The sequence below is a fragment of the Cuculus canorus genome, chromosome 25, assembly GCF_017976375.1.
Source record: "Cuculus canorus isolate bCucCan1 chromosome 25, bCucCan1.pri, whole genome shotgun sequence".
Taxonomy (NCBI): Eukaryota; Metazoa; Chordata; class Aves; order Cuculiformes; family Cuculidae; genus Cuculus; species Cuculus canorus.
Window position 1 is genome coordinate 2307365 of NC_071425.1, and position 15099 is coordinate 2322463.

General features: G+C 55.0%; 1 protein-coding gene across 5 annotated transcripts; it reads left to right on the forward strand.

The window, feature by feature from the left end:
• Window positions 1-582: 582 nt before the first annotated feature.
• On the forward strand, window positions 583-14992 carry CASC3 (CASC3 exon junction complex subunit). 5 transcript variants are annotated; one of them, XR_008453551.1, is made up of 15 exons: window positions 583-862; window positions 2550-2577; window positions 2898-2935; window positions 5571-5729; window positions 5817-5968; window positions 6882-7058; window positions 7271-7962; window positions 9966-10030; window positions 10258-10372; window positions 11366-11464; window positions 12202-12416; window positions 13536-13658; window positions 13803-13879; window positions 14175-14242; window positions 14549-14992. XR_008453551.1 is itself a non-coding variant. In XM_054088088.1 (14 exons), the coding sequence occupies exons 1-13, from the start codon at window positions 617-619 to the stop codon at window positions 13836-13838; spliced, it is 2145 nt and encodes a 714-aa protein (XP_053944063.1). In that variant the 5' UTR covers window positions 583-616; the 3' UTR covers window positions 13839-13879; window positions 14549-14992. The 5 variants fall into 5 exon arrangements, 3 of the variants coding, with proteins under 3 accessions (XP_053944063.1, XP_053944064.1, XP_053944062.1); XR_008453550.1 differs by having other exon boundaries at window positions 13803-14242; XM_054088088.1 differs by lacking the exon at window positions 14175-14242.
• Window positions 14993-15099: the final 107 nt, after the last annotated feature.

The following is a 15099-nucleotide window of genomic DNA, read 5'->3' on the forward strand; positions in this document are numbered from 1 at the left end:
CTCTGTCCCTTTTCTCTCTCCCCTTTCCTCTCTCTCCCCCCTTTTTCTCTCTCCCCTTTCTCCCCCCTTTTCCTCTGTCCCCCTTTTCTCTCTCTCCCCCTTTTCTCTCTCTCCCCCTTTTCTCTCTCTCCCCCTTTTCTCTCTCTCCCCCTTTTCTCTCTCCTTCCCCTTTCACTCCCTCTCTTCTCTCCCCTCTCTCTATGCCCCCCCCCTTCCCTCTCTCTCTCTCCGGGGCCGGTGTCATTTCCCCCCCCATCACCGAAAGAAAACATGTTTTTCCAAATAACAACTTCCCTTAACCCCAACCCGTTAAACCCCAAAACTGGGGCGGGGCCGGGGGGGGCGAGACGGGACACACGTGGCCACCCCCGCCTTGTTTTTGTGCGCTGAACAACGGAAACGGAAGTTGCGCGTTGCCCCTGCTCGTAGTGACGTCACTTCCGCCGCGGGCACCGCCCGGCGCACGTCTGCCCCCTGCCGGGGAGAGAGAGAGGACGGAGAGAGTGACAGGGAGAGGGAGAGAGGAAGAGGCCGCAAGGGCTGCTGGGACGGCGGCGGTGAGGTATCGCGCCGCAAGGGCTGCTGGGAGTTGTAGTCCGGCGCGCTGCTGCCCAAGATGGCGGACCGGCGGCGGCAACGCGCCTCGCAGGACAGCGAGGACGATTCGGATTCCGCCGCCTCCGACAGCGGCGATTCGGCCGCCAGCGCTGCCCGTTCCCGTTCGGCATCCGGATCGCAATCCGGTTCGCCTCACCGACCGCCTCGGCGGGGCTCGGCCGGGGCCCTCGGAACGGGGCCTCGGGGCCGCGGGGCCGAGAGCGCGGCCGGGGGAGCGGCCAAGAGCCAGGCCGAGTCCGAGTGTGTGAGTGGGGGGCGAAGGGGGGGGCCTGAGGGGGCAAAGGGGGGCTGAGGGGGTTAAGGGGGGCCTGGGAGGACTAAGGGGCGGGCGGCCAAGAGCCTAGGCCGAGTCCGAATGGGGGCGGGGGGCGAGGGCGAGCCTGAGGGGGTTAAGGAGGGGCTGAGGGGACTAAGAGGGGTCTGGGGGGCGAGTGGGGGGCTGAGGGCCAGGCCGAGTCCGAGTGTGTGAAGGGGGGGCGGGCCTGAGGGGGTGAAGGGGGGGCTGAGGGGTCTAAGGGAGGGGGCCGGAGGGCCGGGGGGGCGACCAAGAGCCGGGGTGGGGGGTGAAGGGGGGGCTAATAAGATTAAGGGGGGCCTGAGGGGTGAAGGGAGGGGCTGGGGGTGAGGGGTTGGGGGGCGATTGGAGCCGGGGGGGGGCCAGGGGTACAGGAGGGAGGCTGGGGGCAATGGGGGCCGATGGGGTGACATGGATGGGGTGGGCCTTGGAGTCAAGGGGTGGGATAGGGGATGAAGGGGATGGGGGAGAAATAGGTGGGGGGTCTTAGAGACAGGGGAATGAGAGGGGATGGGGTTTAGGAGGGGTTCGAGGTGGTGGGACAGGGGTGTGGGGAGAGCTGGGGGGTGAGGGGGGGCCTTGAAGCCAGGGTGGAGTGTGGGATGGGCCTTTGGGGGTTGAGAGGGGAACAGGGGGCAGGGGAAGCCTGGAGGATGCGGGGGCTGCAGGTGTGGGGGGGCTCAGACGTGGGCTAGTGGGTTTAGACTGGGGCCTGGGGGGACTTGAGAGGGTGTAGAGGGGGCTCTGGGGAGTGAGGGTGGTGGGGTAGTGATGGGGTCTGAGGGGGGTGGGAGGGGATGTGGTCAGGGTTGTGCTGCCCACTCAGGCCTCTTTCTCTTTCTCTCATCCCTGAGCAGCCTTTTTTTTATTGAGGGCACTAAAAGCCCTTTACGTGGGGTTGTGGGGCTGCTGTCCCCCACCTCTGTGGGGTTCTCCTCTGGCAGCGTACGGCCGGGTGTGATATCGACCTGCTGTGGGTTTTAGTGCCAGTGATTTCAGGGTCCCCTTGAAGCACGGCGCGTTTTTTCTGGGTTGTTTTGGTGTTTGGGCTTATCTCGTGGATGCGTTGGCTGGTTTTATTTTTGATCTGGAGTTGTTTTTCCTGCTGAGCTCTCTCAGTCTGTTCTTTCACTCCAAACTTTCCCTGAGCTCCTTTTTGCTGAGCTCTTCCAGTTCATCCAGTGTCTCCTCCCGGGCCCAGGGTTGTGTTTTTGCTACCAGAGTCTGACAGATGTCTGTCTGCTCTTGGTCCTGCTGGCATCTGTTTGTTATTCCTGGGTTCCTACTTTGAGTAATCCTCTTGTCCTTCCCAAGTGAGCTGTTTGGTTCTCCATGATGATAGAGGAGAACCTGGTTTGCCTGTCCATGTCCATTTTTTCCCCCCAAAGACCACCAGCAGTTAACACAGTCTGTGCTTTCTCTTCTGGAGTGGCGTTCCACAGCATAGCTTGCGCTGGAATGATCTTAAGAGAAAGATCCTGGGAGCCCTGAGTTTATTTCTTCTTTCTCGGTCACTGAAGCTGTTCCAAGGCTGGATGTGATAGGACTGGGGCCAAACCTTGTTAGGGTCGTGTTTGGGGTTGTACGATGCCCCAGGGACCCCTCTGCTAACACCCATTTTTCTCCCTCTCCGCAGGAAAGCGAGGATGGCATTGAAGGAGATGGTGAGTGACGACTGTCTGGTACTGCAAGTGTTTACATGCAGAGAGTAGAACCCAAACAAAATGCTTTCTCCAATAGTCCTGTGGCTGTTGTTATCGCAAATATTGACTTGCAATAGTAGGCAAATGTGGGGTGCAGGGACAGCGTGCCCCAGACTTGCCTTTGCATCCTCCTGTCTGTGCTGGCAGTGGTAGCCGTCCGGGATCTGGCCTCGACTTCCCCTCAGAGGGACTGCTCGCTGCCCGCGGCTGCCCTGCGATGCTCAGAGAGGAGCTGCCTTTCTTCTCCTGCCCTTACTCCAAACTCCTTTCTCTCCCCACAGCTGTGCTCTCAGATTATGAAAGCGCTGAAGACTCAGAGGTAAGAGGAGTCTCTGTCCTGGTGTTTAAAGGGTTCTGCTGAGTGATTGCATCTCACATAATTCTAGCACGAAACCCAGTTTGTGTCCTTCATTCTTTTCCGCTGGCCCAGTCAGCAGCGATTGCTGTTGTCTCAAGACACCAGCTCGTGTGCTTCGTGCCGGCCGTGCAGGGACTCAGCGCACTCATGACTGCTGGTGAGGAAAGTGGCTTCTCTCACTCCAAGCCCCTTGCCGGGCACTTTCCTTGCGTACAGACCACGGCGCTGGGAGCTCTGGTGGAGTCCAGCCCTTGGAGAAGCTGCCGGTGCTGCCGTGGGGCAGACGTAGAGCCACTATCCGTGGACGGAAAAATGCCTGGCCACTCAGACATTGGATATAGGGAGAAGGGTTTACCGTGACCAAGGAGGGCGTGGAAGGAAGTGTGGGATGCTCGTTGTGTTTTAATTAGTTGAAATTAAAAAGCTAAGTGCTGGGTTGGAAGCATCCCCAGCAGCATCCCTGTCTGCTGCCTGCAGCACGAGGAACGCAGCCCGGGAGTACTGGGTGTGTGCTGAGGAAATCCCGGCTCTGTTGCCTTCACCAGGGAGGGGCAGGTTCCCCTGGATTTTGAGTTGAGAGCTGTAAATTTGCTATTTCAAAGAAGTTTAGAGGAGAGCTATGGAGGTGGTCCAAAGGCTGGAGCAACTCCCATCTGAGGACAGGCTGAGAGAGTTGGGGTTGTTCAGCCTGGAGAAGAGAAGGCTGCAGGGGGACCTTAGAGCAGCTTCCAGTGCTGAAAGGGGCTCCAGGAAAGCTGGGGAGGGGCTCTGGATCAGGGAGGGCAGGGAGAGGACAATAGGGTATGGTTTTGAGCTGCAGCAGGGGAGATTGAGATGAGATCTGAGGGAGAAATGTTTCCCTGTGAGGGTGGGGAGGCCCTGGCTCAGGTTGCCCAGAACAGTGGGGGCTGCCCCATCCCTGGAGGGGTTCAAGGCCAGGTTGGATGGGGCTTGGAGCAACTGGATCCAGTGGGAGGTGTCCCTGCCCATGGCAGGGGGGTGGAACTGGATGGGTTTGAGGTCCTTTCCAACCCAAACCATTCCACGATTCTATGATGGTAAGTTCTGGTTTCTAGTGATTGCAGTGAAGGTTTTCTAGTGAAAGCCATTTTCTCAAGACAGCAATTTGAGGGATCTTGAGGAGGGCAGCAGTTGGAAAAAACACAAAACAGCAAGGCAGAGGCAGTCAAAGCTTGTAGGGTCTGTTAATTTGTGAATCTCTGTCTTGAGTGAGGAAGGAGCGTGGAGGGTAGGGTCAGCTCCCTGTGTTCATTGTGCAGCGTCTCTTCCATCTGGAAGCCTGTGCGGATGCTCCCTGGAGGCTTGGAATGCGTGGAAGCAGGGCAGCGCTGGGACACCCTGGGCCGTTGGAGCTACAGGACTATTGCATCACTGACGTGCCAGGATGACTCTGTTCCTGTGCCTAAAAATAATGCCATGTCTGGGTTTCCCCAAAGTAAACAAAAGGAGCAGTTGATGTGCAAATACGCTGTGTTGAAAGAGAAAAATAGAGCAGTCTTTTTGTTAATCACACAGAGTTATTTTTAGTGTCGGTTCCAGCCTAAGCAGGGCTTGCAGGCTCCTGGGAGGTGAAACGAGGTCATACTCCTGCGAGCAAAGTGCTTCGAGTGAGTCAGCTGAGTAACTCCAGGGAATTTGGAAACGGCGCTGGCTGGATCCCGGCCCTCAGTGTGGGAAGGAAGGGATGCTCTGAGGGCTCTTGTTCACCAGTCTCCTGCCAATGGCATCTTGGCGTGTATCAGAAACAGCGTGGCCAGCAGGAGCAGGGAAGGGGTTGTGCCCCTGTGCTCAGTGCTGTTGAGGGCACATTTCTAATCCTGGGTTCAGTTTTGGGCCCTTCAGTACAAGAAAGGGGGGCTGGAGCGCATCCAGAGAAGGGGAACAGAACTGGGAAACGTCTTACTGGGAGCAGTTGAGGGAACTGGGGTTGTTTAGCGTGGAGAAAAGGAGGCCAAGGGGAAACTCCTAAAAGGAGGTTGTAGCAAGGTGGATGCTGGTCTCTTCTCCCAAGTGACAGACAACGGGATGAGAGGAAATGGCCTCAAGTTGCGCTAGGGCAAGTTCAGATTGGACATCGGGAAAAATTTCTTCACTGCAGGGCTTCTCTGGCCCTGGCAGGGGCTGCCCAGGGAGGTGGAGGGGTCCCCATCCCTGGAGGGATTTAAAAGCTGGGCAGATGATGTGCTCAAGAATATAGTTTAGTAGTGGATGGGTATGGCTGGACTTGATCATCTCAAAGGTCTTTTCCAACCAAGCAGTTCTATGATTCATTTCGGTGTGGTGAGAGGCTGTGGCTTTGTGCCAGAGCTGATCCCGGCTGTTCCAGAAAGCCAGACTATTTGTTTTGATGCTGCTGGTGAGAGTTGGTATGAAGAGGTGTTGCGTTTAATCACTGCTCTTTTCCCTAAAAAGACAGGGATAGGGAGGACCTTGAGAGCTTATCCTCGGCTTTGATAGAGTCAGGTCCCTAACAAGCAGAACAGGGATCTAACTCTGTATCTGGGGACGTGTGTGGGGAAATTCCCGGGGAACTCGCTGCTGAAGGTGCGTGTTTGAGTAACTTGGACTCTTTCAGGCCGAGGAAGAGGATTACAGCGAGGAAGAAAGTGCCAAAGTGGAACTGAAGCAGGATAGTAATGGTTCCTGTGAGTCAGCGGCAAAAGCAGAGAAAGGGGATGAGAAACCCGACTCCAAAGGCGCGGTGACTGGCGAGAGGCAAAGCGGCGATGGGCAGGTAGGTGTTCACCATGCGTTCTCTGGGCCGCGGGAAGCTCCTCACAGAGGGACTGCTGCAGTGGTGAGAGCTGTCTGATTTCGACAGGAGAGCACTGAGCCTGTTGAGAATAAAGTGGGGAAAAAGGTTCCCAAGCACCTGGATGATGACGAGGATCGGAAGAACCCAGCTTACATCCCACGTAAAGGGCTTTTCTTTGAGCATGACCTGCGAGGGCAGACGCAGGAGGAGGAGGTCAGGTATGTCAGCGTCCCCCGCACTGCTGCCTTCCTTTGGTAGGGTGAGACTAATTCCCAGGCCAGCATTTGGAAGTGCTTCTCCTTGCCTTGGTATGAAGCGCTGGGAAGAGATCAGCAAGGAGAATCTCTCTATGCTTCAGTGGTTGCAGTGTCCTCCCAGTACATTATGGTTCTTTGTTTGGAAGGAGAGGGTGAAGGTGGAGCAAAAAAAGCCACAATGAAAACCTCTCCCCAATGAGCAATGGGCCTTCCTGCTGCTTTTAGAGAACAGAATGGTGTGGGTTGGAAAGGACCTCAAAGCCTGGCCAGTTCCACCCCTGCCGTGGGCAGGGACACCTCCCACGGTATTCGGTTGCTCCAAGCCCCATCCAACCTGGCCTTGAACCCCTCCAGGGATGGGGCAGCCACCACTGCTCTGGGCAACCTGGGCCAGGGCCTCCCCACCTTCACAGGGAAACATTTGTCCCTCAGATCTCATCTCAATGTCCCTTCTTGCAGCTCAAAACCGTTCCCTCTCATCTTATCCCTGCCCTCCTTGATCCAGAGCCCCTCCCCAGCTTTCCTGGAGTCCCTTTCAGCACTGGAAGCTGCTCTGAGGTCTCCCCGCAGCCTTCTTTTCTCCAGGCTGAACAACCCCTACTCTCTCGGCCTGTCCTTGTACAGGAGGTGCTCCGGCCCTCAGATCATCTCTGTGACCTTCTCTGGACTCACTCCGACAGATCCATGTTCTTTTTGAAGTAGCAGTGGGTAGAGCAGCAGCTTCTGGGCAGAAAGAGTGGGACGAACAAGACCCTGTCTCCTGTGCCCACCCTGCCCTAGAAATGCTCGGTGTCTGTGTGTGGGACTGGTTGAAGCTTCCACATCTCCTTAGCTTTGTGACAATCTCTTACTCCTCCCTGTGTAACTGTTCCAGGCCAAAAGGTCGTCAGCGGAAGCTGTGGAAGGATGAGGGCCGCTGGGAGCACGACAAATTCCGGGAGGATGAGCAGGCCCCCAAAACCAGGCAGGAGCTGATTGCGCTTTATGGGTATGATATCAGGTCAGCTCACAACCCAGACGACATCAAGCCGAGGAGGATGCGCAAACCGAGGTGAGCAGCAAGGTCAAACTAGAGACTGTCTGGTCCCAGCGGGAGACAGATCCGAAACTCCAGGGAGGGAAGCCCTCGTGTTTGCTTTGACTCCATGGTGGGACCTTGGTCCTGGGATTTCCAGACAGACCATCCCAGAGAGGGATTCCCTGGCACAGTGGTGCCCCTCACCCAGGGATTTCTTTCCAGTTTGTGCTATTTTTCTCCCTCAGGTTTGGGAGTCCTCAGCGAGACCCAAACTGGTCCAACGAGAGGCCAAATAAGCCCCCAAGGCACCAGGGTCCAGACAGCACTTCTGCTCCTCCACGAACCTTCACCAACAGGAGCTCCGCGGGGACGGGGAGGATGCCACCGCCTAGGAACTACCCGAGGATGGGTGGCTACAAAGAGAGCCGTCCAGGCTACCGAACTTCAGAAGCAAGCGTCCAGCATCTGTCTCGAAACGGTGAACAAACGAAACATGAGAGCAGCTATCGAGTGAAGCGTGCAGAGCAAACCCCACCGAGAGATAAGTCACCCGAGATGGAAGCGGCGCACGTCCACAGCAGCCCTGTGAAGGAGGAGATTGCTTTGGAAAACCAAGCCGCTGCTGCTGACGCTACACAGCCACCACCAGACAGACCAATTGAAAAGAAATCTTATTCCCGGGCAAGAAGGACCAGAATCAAAGCTGGGGATGCAGGGAAGCTGCCTGATGAAGTACCCGCTTCGGAAGGGCTGACTCCTGTGCCTCCAAAACCCGCGCAAGCTGAGACGTCCCCCCCACCAGCCAAGAGCAGTAACTGGGAGTCGCCGGTAGAATCCAACTTGGATGGACTCGAGCAAGAGATGACCCAAATGAATCTTGCCGAGCAGAACTGGACACCGGGGCAGTCTCAGTTCATTCAGCCCCGGGAGCTGAGGGGTAAGTGGGTACAGCCTATTCGTTTTGCACTTGGCTGAGGCCAAGTTCTCTGTTTGTGTAGTCGGTCAGAGCTGAATTCATAGAATCGTGGAATTGTTTGAGTTCGAAGGGACCTCAAAACCCATCCAGTTCCACTCCCTGTCAGGGCTTCCCCACCCTCATCGTGAAGAATTTCTCCCTAATATCTAATCTAAATTTTCCCCTTCCAATTCAAAGTAATTCGCCCTCATCCTATCACTCCATGCCCTTGTAAAAAGTCCCTCCTCAGCTTTCCTGGAGTCCCTTCAGCACTAGAAGCAGCTCTGAGGTCTCCCCGGAGCCTTCTCTTCCCCAGGCTGAACAACCCCAACTCTCTCAGCCTGTCCTCAGAGCAGAGCTGCTCCAGAATTGTCTCTGCCTTAGCCCTGTCTCGGTGTGGAAACCCATGGTGATGAGAAAGTGCAGTGGGGGTGGTTAGTGGGGGGCAAAACAGAACAGAAAAAGGAGAAATTAAACTCTCCAGTGCAGGTTAATTGAATTAGGGCTGGGAAGGACATAAAAGTACATCCTTTCCCTGTTTTGTGCTGAGAGTGGGGAAGGTTTGGTGAAGCTGAAGGCCTGTGTGGAACAGGTAACAAGGACTTTGTACAGGTGTAGCAGGAGTCAAAGTTCAGGAGATATGGAGTGTTGTGCTCAGCTGGCAGGTGAGAAAGGATAATGAATAACTGGGCTCCTGTAACGTCCTGCTTGAGGCGGGAGGGAGCTTTCCTCTCTTTAACAGCTCAATTTTTAGCATAGGGATTTGCCTGACTGGGACTGGAAAATCCATGTGTGCCTGGCAGGAGGAAGCTACTCCACTGGCTGCAGCGGGCAGGCGGCTGAGGGAGGGATTTGTGGCAGAGTTTCCCCTGTGTTGAGCTAAGGACCGAGTTCTAGTTGAGCATCCGTGGGAGAGGTCGTTCAGGTATAATTATCTCTTTGCAGAATTAGAGTCTTCTTTGGGGACCATTAGAGTTCTTCCCGAGGGGAATAGAACTGGAGCAAGGAGAAGAAAGCGACATGCTGCTTTCATAAGCATCTCTTGAGGTTTAGGTCATGAAACCTTAAGTCATCTTGTACCAATATGACTGGCAAAGACTGGCAAAACCTTTGTGTGAACAGAACCTTGGTCTTGGCTGCAGAGGCGAGGAGGTGGTCTTTAAACATGCTAGTGGAATAAGGGTTCAGAAGCGCTGGGATTTGCAGCTGAGGCTGTGTACTCTTCCTTTTTGAGGCTTAAAAACAGAGCATCTAAAAAATTCACAGTGGGACAGCTCTAGACTGCAGGTGGGAGAGCGCTGCCTGTCAGAAGGGTGTGTTGCTCTGCTGCCCCGTTGTTTTTTCCTAGCAGAGAAGGTTGGAGTCGCCTCTGGGAGGCATTTGGGTAGAGACACTAGCAGTTGGGTCATTTGCTGCGTACGGTGTGTACACCTGTGTGGATATGTGTTGTATCGATGATCCCTGAGCCCTTGTAGTGTTTGTTTCATCCACTTTCGCTTCCTTGGAGTCACCTGTGATCAGTTTGGCGCTGGGGTCTTAACTGTGCACCATAGCTTTGTTGTTGGAGTTAAAAGAAGTCTGTGATAGAAGTGGTTGCGCCCCGCAGAGAGTTTAAACTACAGCTCACCCAGTCCTACGCCATTGCTTGCTTCTGCTTGTCAGAAATCCTTGTCCTTGCAGGAACAGAGCTTGGATGAGGACCTGGATTTCAAGATGAGGATTTTCTTTCCTTTAGCAAGGGTGTTGAGCAGCAGCACAGATGATTGCACAGTGGCACAACGACTTCTAATTTGCCCTGAAACGTTCAGAATTATAACCCAAGAGATGAAGCTGTTAGAAGGTTTCTCATCACGGAAGCAAGCACTGTGCCTGTTTGTAGTACAATAACGTCCTCTGGGTGCCTCCTGGCAGCGCCGTCAGTGGGTGAGGTGGCTCGTTACTGGGAACAAATGCAAACCATAATAACCAGTTTGTTTCTTCCTCAGGTATCCCTAACCATATGCACGTGGGAACTGGGCCACCGCCTCAGTTTAACAGGATGGAGGAAATGGTAAAGCACGTCACATGTGACTCTTGCTTTTAGAAGGGTGGAAGACGAGTGTTTATTTGTTCTTGGGTTGTAATTAGAGGCTCCCTATGACGCCTCAGCCTTTCCCTTTTGTGGGTGTTGATGGTTTTTACTGGGTGACCCAGATAGAAGTCTGCAGGGGCTGCTGAGGAGTGTGCGGGCTCCTGTTCCTCATGCTGACCCTTCCCAATGGCTTGGAACTCTTTCAGGCGGTGCAGGGGGGCCGTGTGAAACGCTACTCGTCGCAGCGGCAGAGACCACCGGTGCCGGAACCTGCTCCTCCCATGCACATCAGCATCATGGAAGGGCACTACTACGACCCACGTGAGTGTTTCTGCTCCTGAGGTTCTGTCTGTGCTCAGGCCTGAGCAGTTGGAGTCCCCCGACTCCTGTTAGGGCCAGGCAGACGGAGAGCTTCGTCTTTCCTTTGTAAATGGCATTGCTGTGTTGGCTCATGTGGTAACTAAAAAGCTGCTCTGAGCCTCCGTGGTCAGTGTTTAACCACCCTAAAATACAAAACCATTGTTACTGCCTCCCCGTGCCAGAGCTCTCTAGGACACTGCTGTTTTTCGTGAGAATTGGGATTTAAAATTAACTTGAAATCAGAGCAACGTCTTTGACATTTAAGAGCGGGGAGAATTGTAGAACATGACTGAGGAGGGATTAGGAATTTCCTCCAGCATTTCATAGAATCACGGAATGATTTGGGTTGGAAAGGACCTCAAAGCCCATTCAGTCCCACCCCCTGCCATGGGCAGAGACACCTCCCACTGGATCCGGTTGCTCCAAGCCCCATCCAACCTGGCCTTGAACCCCTCCAGGGATGGGGCAGCCACCACTGCTCTGGGCAACCTGTTCCAGGGCCTCCCCACCCTCACAGGGAAACAGTTCTCCCTCAGATCTCATCTCAATCCCCCCTCTTTCAGCTGAAAACCATTCCCCCTTGTCCTATCCCTGCATTCCCTGATCAAGAGCCCCTCGTTGCTTTCCTGGAGCCCCTCTCCGAACTGGGAGGCTGCTCTAAGTTCTCCCCGCAGCCTTCTCTTCTCCAGGCTGAACAACCCCAACTCTCTCAGCCTGTCCTCGTCGGGGAGGAAAAGTGTCAGGAGAAGAAATTCCCTGAGTATTCTGCTTTGTAATGGGTGTAGGAGGCTCTTCTGCTGTGAGCGTGTAGCATCTGTGAGCCTGGTAGACCGCGTGTGCTGATGGAATGTAGCTTGCAGTGCTGCGTTCCAGTCCTGTAGCTGCGCATGTGACTTGCTGCAGTAGGATAAAACTCGGTGGAGCTTTTCCTTACCAACTGTTGTTTTGTTGCAGTCCAATTCCAGGGACCAATCTACACCCACAGTGAGAATCCAGCCCCGCTACCACCCCAAGGGATGATCGTACAGCCAGAAATGCACCTCCCTCATCCAGGTGAGGAACCGGCTTCCCAGCAGGGCAGTGGGGAGCTGGTACCGATGTTTCGGTTGTGCCCTGCGGAGGCTCAGCCTGTGCTGGGGAGCAAATCACTCTGGTTTCACACAGACTCTGTCACCAGGGGAATCCATTTTCTCTTATTTCTACAACATGGAAGAGACCTGCTTCCCTCCTGCAGTCAGGCTGGAACAATACGAATTTTAAGGAAGGAAAAACAGGCGTTTCTGGCCCTTGCAGCCAGCACAGGACCGAGTCAATCTGACTGCTTTAGCAGCCTCCAGCTGGATGTTTGCAGGTTCTGTGCAGACCGTCCTGGCTGAGCCGCTTCCCCTTCAGTGGGGCGCTCGGCTCTGCCAGCTGCTGTGCCAGGCTGGTCCTTCCATCCCTGCGGCTCATGGTTCAGCGAAGAAAAGCAGAACTGAGAGCTGTTGAATTGGCATGTTCTCGATCTTGCCCACAAAAACTGCTTCCTGAAGTGGGTGTGCTGACTAGGGCCATGTCCGGTTCTGGTGATTTGGGACCCCGGCACTGGAGAGGGGGCTGTGCTCTGCTGTGCTGTGAACTGTTTCCCTTTTTCCTCTCCAGCACAGGAGTTGAGATCTCGTGGCTGCCCGAACGGCCTTTGGGCAAAGCGTTGCTTCTTCCTGCTGCCATTCCAGCAGCTCCCACCTTCCATGGGACACGCTGGCTTTACACACAACGGTCAACTTCAGCTTATCTCTCTCGCTTCCCAGGCTTACATCCCCACCAGACGCCAGCCCCCATGGCAAACCCTGGGCTGTACCCTCCGCCAGTCTCCATGCCCCCAGGCCAGCCCCCACCGCAGCAGCTGCTTGCGCCGACTTACTTCTCCCCTCCTGGAGTCATGAATTTTGGGAATCCTGGCTATCCCTATCCCCCAGGAGCACTACCCCCTCCGCCCCCTCCTCATCTCTATTCCAACACGCAGGTAAGCCAGCGCGTTCCACGTCTCCTCCCATTGAGAGCAGACAGGATCCTGTGGTGTGGGGGGCTGTTCTTAGGTTTCCTGGGAGATGATGTGGAGCAGCAAGCTGCTCCATGGTGGGAGGTTGTTTACTGTCACCCCTCTCTCTCCGTGGGGCGAGTGACAGAAGGGGACTGCTCCCATGTAGGTGCAGCTGCCCGGAATGTAAGATCTGCTGGTTGAAACATCTATGCTGGTGGATCTCAGAATCGAGGTCTTACCCTGCAGGGCGAGGAAGCAGCCCCCAGGGAGCCTTTAAGCCATTACATCCCTTCCAGATCCCTACTAAGCCAAGAGCACCTTGAAAATTGCTTTGGAAGTCCTTTCTGTTTGAGGTGGAAGCAGGAGGCTGGGATCTGGCTGATGCTGTTCTTTGGCACTGGCCAGGAAAGCCCGGGATGGGATGGATGTGCTCCATGTCCAGCCTCAGTGTCCGCAGTAGCTGCAAGGCAGTGAGGAGACAGATCCCTGTGGGCATCGTGATGCTGAACCCGTGGCCGCCTTGTGAGCGGTACACGGCTGACACGCAGTGGCAAGCGAGAGATGTGCATCCTCCCGGAGCCCTGCGACCTCTCTGACCTTCCCTGGGCTGATCGCCCTGCTTTTGGGACAGATCCTGATCCTCTGGGCAGCTGGAGGGGATCTTGGTGCAAAAGGGACCTGTTACTCACCATGTTTGTGCAGAAAAACGGTAGCTACTGCTCTTGCAAAGCACAGATATTATATGGCAGTTGCGAAACTCAGCGGGGTGGGGGAAACCCATCTGCCACAGCCTTCAGTCCAGCGTAGCTGTGGATCGCTGCAGCCCGTACCTGCTGAGCAGGGGGGTCCTGGCGAAGGACAGGGCTAGGCGAGTGCGCTCGGGGAGTTTGAAGTGCTCCTGTTCTTTGTATCCTTGTGGATATCATAGCCCAAATCAACCCCCATCCAGTCTGGCTGCTTGCCTGGATGGTGGCATCTCCTCACAGCCCAGCTGTGTGCTGTAAAGGCTGTTCGAGTCGCATGCTGCTCTCGCAGGGGACGCAGCTTTCTGCACCCCCCCCAGCAAAGAGCACTGACCCTTCTGCTCCCTGGGGAATGCAGGCCCAGTCCCAGGTCTATGGAGGAGTCACCTACTACAACACTGTCCAGCAGCAAGTGCAGCCCAAGCCTTCTCCGCCTCGAAGGACATCCCAGCCTGTGACCATCAAGCCACCGCCTCCCGAGGTACCGTCCCCTGGGCGTGAATCTGTGCCCGTGTGATGCTGTGGGGTGCGTGCGATGCTGCAGTCTCTCTCTCTCCTATCCCAAAATTACATTGTTCAAAGGAAACCTTAAACTGCCCAATCTTTGACATATCCCAAACCTCAGCTTCTCGTTGCAGGTGGCAAGCAGGGCTCCAGTTAATTTGAGTTTCTTAATACTTTAAAACTAAACCCACGTAAAAAGTAAGTCTGAAGTTGGCTCTTGCTTTGTTTTTCTTTATTTATTCAGGTTAGAAACCAGAATGCTTTAGAAAGGGAAAGATCTAGTACTAAGCTAGGAGGCAGTGACTTCCCTGAAAGGATAGATGTTGAGACCTTAGCAGTAGATAATTCAGGCGAGAGACTTAAGGGCTTTCTGGAGACGAGAGCCATTTCTCTGTGCTGGGAAGAGCTTCCTTGCTCCAGCGCCGTGAGCTCTGTGTGTGTGCCAGAGTGCCACGTGTGTGTTTGGTTTCCTTTTTAATATCTCGCTTAGCAGATGGGAGCTGAGCGAGGCTGAATCGCGGCAAGCCCGGACCCGGGCAGGCATGTGCCGGTTGTTTCCCGGTACGTGGGGAGGTGGTGTGTGGCACAGGGCGGGGTGGGAAACGGGCGGTGTTTGTAAATCCACCACCAGATCGTCTGATCGAGGTGCTCTTTGAAAGGCCTCGCCGTGGAAAAATGTTTAACCACGAGGAGAGCTGGTTGTGCCGAGTGGGCACGGAGGGAGCCAGCAGCGTGGGTTGGTGGGTTGTGGTACCTGGGCGTGGAGGGCGTTCGCTTCGCAGAACCCTGGCGATAGTTCTGCAAGCCCTGCGCGGTGTTTGTGGTGGGACAGCCTAAGCCTCTGCCGCTCTTTCCTCTTCCCACCAGGACAGCAAAGGTGAAAAATCAAAGGAAAGAAGCAACACGTAGGGATGCGGCCGTGGGAAACCCAACACCAGATCCAACACCTCTGCAAGGAGGAAGCTCCTCGGGAAAGGCTCCTTCCCTGTGCGTAGGTGAGGCAGCGGGATTAATTCAGCTGCACCATCTTGTGCAGGGCCAGGCACCTTCCCTCTCTGGTTTTACTGGTGCCCTCCCAAAAACCATCTCGCCGCTGCCGATCTGCCCTCCTTCCCCCTTCCTCCCCGGGACACAGAGGTCACCGAGGAATCGTCCCCAGAGTCGGGCCTTGGCCACAAGTTCTCTCAACTTCTCTCTTTTGCCTGCCCTTTTCCCTTTCTAGGATGTTCAGCTCAACTGGCTTGATTGTGTTCTCTGTTTTTATTTAAGAAATGAACCAGCTCCCTCAGTAAAGCTGATTTGTTTCTTTTGGGTAGTTTGAATTTGTTTGTCTGCCTAACCGGAACGTAACATCCCCTGCCCCCGTGGAGACAGATGATAAGTTAATTCTTCGTTTTAATTCTCATTAAATTAGCACG